Source organism: Limanda limanda, chromosome 20 (assembly GCF_963576545.1).
Source record: "Limanda limanda chromosome 20, fLimLim1.1, whole genome shotgun sequence".
NCBI classification, from domain to species: domain Eukaryota; kingdom Metazoa; phylum Chordata; class Actinopteri; order Pleuronectiformes; family Pleuronectidae; genus Limanda; species Limanda limanda.
The window spans coordinates 822,049-829,548 of record NC_083655.1 but is presented as its reverse complement, the minus strand read 5'-3'; the positions used below and the strand labels follow the sequence as shown (position 1 = coordinate 829,548).

Here is a 7,500-nt window from a genome sequence, read left to right as displayed (position 1 = left end):
ATCCTGTTTGTTTATTTTGGTTTATGTGAGTTTTCATTTTAATGCTGCAAATGTATTAATATTCTATATAAAGCATTAAAAAAATTTTTACATTAAAATTTAAATGTGATATTGACACATTTATTGATTAATTTATTCATATTTCAACTTTGGCAGTTTTGGTCTTCTATAAAATACTTTACAATGTGTAAAAACATTTTTATTTCATTTTTGTTTTCTGTCCAGTTGACGTCATGTCTCGTGAAACCAGTGAACCAACCAGCCACAGGGGGCGCTACAACAAACCGGTACCGCCCACAACTAACAACACATTACAAAACATTTTGAGCCAGAAAATAAAACATTAATTTCTTCATTTTCTTTCTTTCTTTAATCGATCATTTAAATTTTCTTCAGGTGCCGACGTCCAACCTCACGAGTGAGGAAGATGATTTTCCAGAATTCGAACCGTTCGAAGGCGCCGGCGACTCCGAGGCCACGCCCAGAACTTGGAATTCTGAGGGTATGAAATATCGATTTGTTTGGTTAGACGAAGCAGCTTTTAGAAATCGATGTTCTGATGAATCTGTTTCTTCGTCCACGTGAAACTTGAAAGTCTTTGATGGTCTGAGAATAAACGAAGGTTGAGAAACGTCTTCTGTCTTTGTCTCAGCGTCTCTGTCGGTGCAGAACGTGGACATGTGTCAACCCGTCAACAAACCCAATCACTTCACGTCCGCCTACGACATCCCGAACCTGGTGGTGCGGCGCGGCCAGGAGTTCGTGGTCAGGATCACGTTCAGCCGAGCGCTGACTCAGCAGGACGACTTCCAGCTGGAGTTCCTGATTGGTGAGTTTGAATCCGGATCTTTCCTCTCAGCCAATCAGGTTGAACCAGAGTTCTGATTGGAAGGCCACAGCTTTTTCAACACTTTACTATCACTATGTCAATTTTATTCTTTTTATAATATTATAATAACGTGTTTTTCACCCTGAAAATAAAAAATATGAATTAATAATATACTTCTAATGGAATCTTAATGGAAAACATTCAGGCTACAATAACGTCTCCTACAAAAAGTTTTGTGCTTTGTGTGAAATTTGTTTTACGGTATCGATTAAATTAATATATTAATCATAATGATCTCTAATAAATAAAGAAACAAGTTTTAAAAAAAACACATTGAATTAATTTATAGTGCAGTTATACTATAGTGAAGTGTGATTTCATTTTGCTTCTGTATTTATTTTACATTGTATTAATTTACAAATGTATCTATTTATTTAACTGTTAAATTTTTAGGTTTTTATATGTTGATGATGATATTTTTGTAATAAACTCAACAAGTGGATGATGATGTGTCCTCTTCTGCTTCCTCTTCTGTTTCCTCTTCTGCTTCCTCTTCTGCTTCCTCTCCTGCTTCATCTCCTGTTTCCTCTTCTGCTTCCTCTTCTGCTTCCTCTTCTGCTTCCTCTTCTGTTTCCTCTCCTGTTTCCTTTCCTGTTTCCTCTCCTGTTTCCTCTCCTGTTTCCTCTTCTGTTTCCTCTTCTGCTTCCTCTCCTGCTTCCTCTTCTGTTTCCTCTTCTGTTTCCTCTTCTGCTTCCTCTTCTGCTTCCTCTTCTGCTTCCTTCCCTGTTTCCTCTCCTGTTTCCTCTCCTGCTTCCTCTTCTGTTTCCTCTCCTGCTTCCTCTTCTGTTTCCTCTCCTGTTTCCTCTTCTGCTTCCTCTCCTGTTTCCTCTTCTGTTTCCTCTCCTGTTTCCTCTTCTGTTTCCTCTTCTGCTTCCTCTTCTGCTTCCTCTCCTGTTTCCTCTTCTGTTTCCTCTCCTGCTTCATCTCCTTTTTCCTCTTCTGCTTCCTCTTCTGCTTCCTCTTCTGCTTCCTCTTCTGTTTCCTCTCCTGTTTCCTTTCCTGTTTCCTCTCCTGTTTCCTCTCCTGTTTCCTCTTCTGCTTCCTCTCCTGTTTCCTCTCCTGTTTCCTTTCCTGTTTCCTTCCCTCCTCCAGGCTCCAGCCCCTCTGCCAGTAAAGGCTCCCTGATCGTGGTGACCTTTGGCTCCCGTCGGGGGGGGGCGTGGTCAGGCCGGATCCTGGAGACCCGGGGGCAGATGGTGATGGTCGGCGTCACCCCGACGCCAGACGCCATCGTGGGGAAGTTCCGTACGTACGTGGCGGTGGAGGTGAACGGCGGCCTGCAGCGGACCAGCAGGACGACCAGCACCGACTTGTACCTGCTGTTCAACGCCTGGTGTCCCGGTACCTGCACTCACCTGATACTGCCTCCTAGTGGCTGGGGGGAGAACTGTCTGAGCAGGGGTGACCAGGGAGTGAAGCCCAGGGGTCATTGGGTTATGGTTATGGTTATGGTTATGGTTATGGTTATGGTTATGGTTATGGTTATGGTTATGGTTATGGTTATGCTTTCTATATCATACATAACCAATTAAAACCAAACTGATGAGAAACACTTGAACAAACATCAGAGAGACGAGAACGAGCTGAAACGACAGAAACATCTTTACAAACATTTATTTAACGTTTACTTTGATTTGTTAGTTTGGATCATGTCCCGTCTGCTAACATGGAGGAGGAGTCTGTGACCTGTCCCACAGCCAGCCACCAGGGGGCGATCCAGATGTCATGGCTTTATTCTTGGGAGCTGACACGTCGTCCATCTTTGTTGACGTTTTAATAAAGAAGAGATTCTGAGTGTTTCTGTGTTTGCAGACGACTGCGTGTTCCTCCCGGACGAGAGCGAGCGCCAGGAGTACGTCCTGAACGACTATGGCGTGATCTTCCAGGGCACGGTCAACAGCGTGGCGCACCGCAACTGGATGTATGGACAGGTACGCAGACACACACACACACACACACACACACACACACACACACACACACACACACAGTAACAGTGACCATGTCCTCTGTCTGTGCAGTTCGAGCGTGGCGTGCTGGACGCCTGCATCTACATCCTGGATGCGTCTCAGATGCCGATCACCGACCGCGGCGACGCCATCAAGCTGATCAGGAAGGGCTCGGCCATGGTGAGAGCAGCGAGCAGCTGTCGAACGGATTGAACCATCTCACAGGTCCAAGACGTTGCTGCTGATTTCCTGAAAACTTTCCTTGTGTTATATGAATTAGAAGAAAGGGAAATGGAGAAGATTTAATTATTGAAGTTGTTAAAGGTTCAGTGTGTAGAGTGTAGTGACCTCTAGTGGTGAAGTGTCATGCTGCAGCTGGACAGCCCTCACCTCACTGGCTGAGGACCCGCTCCAGATGTTAGTATTATGTGTGTTAATACAAAGTTTTCAAGTATTTTAATATAAAGTATTTAAAAACAAAGTATGTAAATAAAACGATTCAGATGAAACAAGTGAAAACATCTTATTTCCTTTGATCTAAGTTAGTTTGAATCGTCCCGAGCTCGATTCCTGTGGAGGTATGCATGCCCTCTGACCTTTGACCCCTCCCCCAGGTGAACTCTCAGGACGACCGGGGGGTGATGGTGGGGAACTGGAGTGACGACTTCTCCATGGGCACCTCCCCCACGTCCTGGACAGGAAGCACCAACATCCTGCTGAAGTACGCCAGCAGCGGCGTGCCCGTGTCCTTCGCTCAGTGCTGGGTGTTCGCCGGCGTCTTCAACACCTGTAAGAGCACCAGCGTCTCCATGGCGACCAGGTGGCGCCTGGCGTTAAGAGAAACACAAACTACAGATGTTTTTAGTTTCCTTCATCAGGTTTAAATGGAGCGAAGCCACAAGAGTTTTCAAAGAGATTAAAAACAGGATCCAAGTTGATTGATAATATTCAGAGTTTTGAATCTGTTGAATTATTGATATGATATGTATCTTTCCTCCCCCCCCCCCCGTCAGTCCTGCGCTGCCTCGGCCTCCCGTCCAGAGTCATCACCACCTTCTCCTCCGCCCACGACAACACAGGGAACCTGAAGATCGACCTGATCTTCCACCCGGACGGGACGCCGGACGAACGCCACACCACCGACTCCATCTGGTCCGTGACACGTAACACAAACATGCTGCTGAGGTCAAAGTTCAAATACACACAAACGTACTCCAGTGAAAGTAACGATACACCATTAACTTTTCTACTTGGGTAAAAGTAAGTACTTGTTTTTAAATACACTTTAGGTATTAGCTGAGTGAAGCCTTGTGGGCGGAGTCTAATGTTACCTGCCCTCACTGATTGGTTCTTCTCTCATAATTGAGTTATTTTAAAACTATAGAAAACAATAAGAACATGTGAAAGAACAGATATTTAATGATATGTGTAGTAGATAACAGACGACCTCTGACCTCTGACCTGTAGGAACTACCACTGCTGGAACGAGGTGTGCATGGTGCGTCACGACCTCCCACGCCACCTGGGGGGGTGGCAGGTGGTGGACGCCACGCCGCAGGAGACCAGCGATGGTAGGAGGGCCAGGGGGCGGGGCCAGGGACACACGCGGTGGCCAGGGGGCGGGGCCAGGGACACACGCGGTGGACAGGTGACTCACTTCCTGTGCTCTGTCCTCAGGTCACTACCGCTGCGGCCCGGCGTCGGTCAACGCCATCAGAGACGGTTTGCTGTGTCATCCCTTCGACTGCGGCTTTGTGTTCGCTGAGGTGCGTTCAACAACCACCACGTGAACATACAAATATTCAGTAATATGTTTAATAATATCCTCAGAGGGAACAGTTACCATGACAACACCACTGATGAGGTCATGTCCTGCAGGTGAACAGCGACGTGGTCTTCATGAATCGAGATCGTTACGGGACGCTGACGCCGTTCCGAGTCGACAAGACTCACGTGGGTCAGGCTGTCTACACTAAGGCTGTGGGGGGGTACGGACCCGTGGACATCACACACACCTACAAGTACCCTCAAGGTAACACACACACACACACACCTACAAGTACCCTCAAGGTAACACACACACACACACACACCTACAAGTACCCTCAAGGTAACACACACACACACACACCTACAAGTACCCTCAAGGTAACACACACACACACACACACCTACAAGTACCCTCAAGGTAACACACACACACACACACACACACACACACACACCTACAAGTACCCTCAAGGTAACACACACACACACACACACACACACCTACAAGTAACCTCAAGGTAACACACACACACACACACACCTACAAGTACCCTCAAGGTAACACACACACACACACCTACCTACAAGTACCCTCAAGGTAACACACACACACACACCTACAAGTAACATCAAGGTAACACACACACACACACACCTACAATTACCCTCAAGGTAACACACACACACACACACACACACCTACAAGTACCCTCAAGGTAACACACACACACACACCTACAAGTAACCTCAAGGTAACACACACACACACACCTACCTACAAGTACCCTCAAGGTAACACACACACACACACACACACACACCTACAAGTACCCTCAAGGTAACACACACACACACACACACACACACACACACACACACACCTACAAGTACCCTCAAGGTAACACACACACACACACCTACAAGTAACCTCAAGGTAACACACACACACACACCTACCTACAAGTACCCTCAAGGTAACACACACACACACACACACACACACACACCTACAAGTACCCTCAAGGTAACACACACACACACACCTACAAGTACCCTCAAGGTAACACACACACACACACACACCTACAAGTACCCTCAAGGTAACACACACACACACACCTACAAGTACGCTCAAGGTAACACACACACACACACACACCTACAAGTACACTCAAGGTAACACACACACAGACATCTACAAGTATCCTCAAGGCGTGTGTGTGTGTGTGTGTGTGTGTGTGTGTGTGTGTGTGTGTGTGTGTCTGTGTGTAGACAGTCCTCAGGACAAGCTGACCATGAGTCGGGCGGAGGAGTACGGTTGTGCGAGGGATCACTCGGACCTGTCCGAGCCGGAGCTGTCCGTCAGCATCAGTGTTGAGCAGGTAACGCCCACTTTGAGACGTTCACTTCCTGGTTTCGTCCTCGCCGTCCTCTGACACACAACCCCCCCCCCCCACCCCCCCCCCCCTGCAGGCCATGCTGGGCCAGGACCTGAAGCTGGTGATGGATTTCCAGAACCTGGGTGAAGTCTCCAGGAGCATCGCTGCCCACCTGTCCGGCTCGGTGGTCTTCTACACCGGCGTCTCGGCCGCGCAGTTCAAAGACCAGAACTTCGGAGTGACGGTGCCCGCCCAGCAGAGTGAGCCACGCCCACCTCCGTGACCTCTGTGACCTCTGTGACCTCTGCACAAACAACCTCTCACTGTGTGTGTGTCTGTGTGTGTGTGTGTGTGTTCCAGCCGAGCGTGTGCAGGTGACCATCCCGGCTCAGGACTACATGCCTCACATGGGCGGTCAGCTCTCCCTCCGCTTCGTGGTCACGGGTCAGGCTGACGACCAATCAGTGAGCGCCATCAAGGTGGTCGAGCTGATGACCCCCAAACTCACCGTGGAGGTAAAACGATCACACAATCACACAATCACACAATCACACACACACGTCACAAACTGTTCGAACAAAGTAAAACACTCGTAAAACTAATACATAATAAAAATAAGGTGGAATCTTTACTGTCATTCACAAATTAAAAAACTAGAATCACAAATAAACAAATTAAAGTCGAACACAAAAGATTGTTCAAACCGAACTGGTATCGATCAGTGGTTGATGAAACCAGTTGAGTGAACCCACAGCCCAGCAGGCGTCATGTGAGCAGCCGTCCAGCAGGGGGCGGTGTCTGACTTCCTGTGACCAGCGTCTGTGTTCACTTCAGTTCTGATCCGTTGGAAACTCTTCTAACAAACTGCTTGATGTTATTTCTTCAACCTTCCTGAAGGGATTTGTCTTTGCAGTCGCAGGAGCGTTAACCGTGGTTGTGTGTTTGTGTGTTTGTGTTTGTGTGTCTGCAGGTGTACGGCCAGCCTCAGGTGCAGCAGCAGATGTTTGTGACGGTTTCCTTCACCAACACCTTCAGCTTCCCCCTGACCAACGCCACGCTGGTGCTGGACGGACCCGGGCTCACGGGCGTCCGATCGCGCCTGTTCAAGTAACACACATCAACACGTGACACTACACACACAGGGCCGGATGTGCTGTTGTGTGTCTGACTCTTTGTGTGTGTCTCAGGGTCATCGAGCCCCAGGCCTCGGTCTCCTGGACGGAGACGTTCCTCCCGCGGTTCAGCGGCCAGCGACGCATCTTCGCGCTGATGGACTGCGTGAGCGTGAACCAGGTGACTCATCTACTTCCTGTGATCACGTGACTGGAACTCATCTACTTCCTGTGATCACGTGACTGGAACTCATCTACTTCCTGTGATCACGTGACTGAATCTCCATCGGTCTTGTTTCTCTTCAGACTTTCATTGACTGAACAAATCAATATGAAACAACAACAACAACAAGCTAATATCTGTCAGCATTTAGCTTAGCGTGGTGTTAGCAGCTGTGCTA

The 7,500-nt window shown here is 48.1% G+C and overlaps 1 protein-coding gene across 1 annotated transcript; it reads left to right on the top strand.

The window, feature by feature from the left end:
- Positions 1–233: 233 nt before the first annotated feature.
- On the top strand, positions 234–7,310 carry LOC133027215 (coagulation factor XIII A chain-like). Its single transcript, XM_061094247.1, has 16 exons — positions 234–287; positions 397–502; positions 653–829; positions 1,982–2,230; positions 2,702–2,820; positions 2,911–3,018; positions 3,453–3,627; positions 3,852–3,990; positions 4,306–4,409; positions 4,516–4,604; positions 4,717–4,870; positions 5,881–5,990; positions 6,082–6,247; positions 6,348–6,502; positions 6,958–7,094; positions 7,175–7,310. The coding sequence occupies exons 1-16, from the start codon at positions 234–236 to the stop codon at positions 7,308–7,310; spliced, it is 2,178 nt and encodes a 725-aa protein (XP_060950230.1).
- The last annotated feature ends 190 nt before the right edge of the window (positions 7,311–7,500 follow it).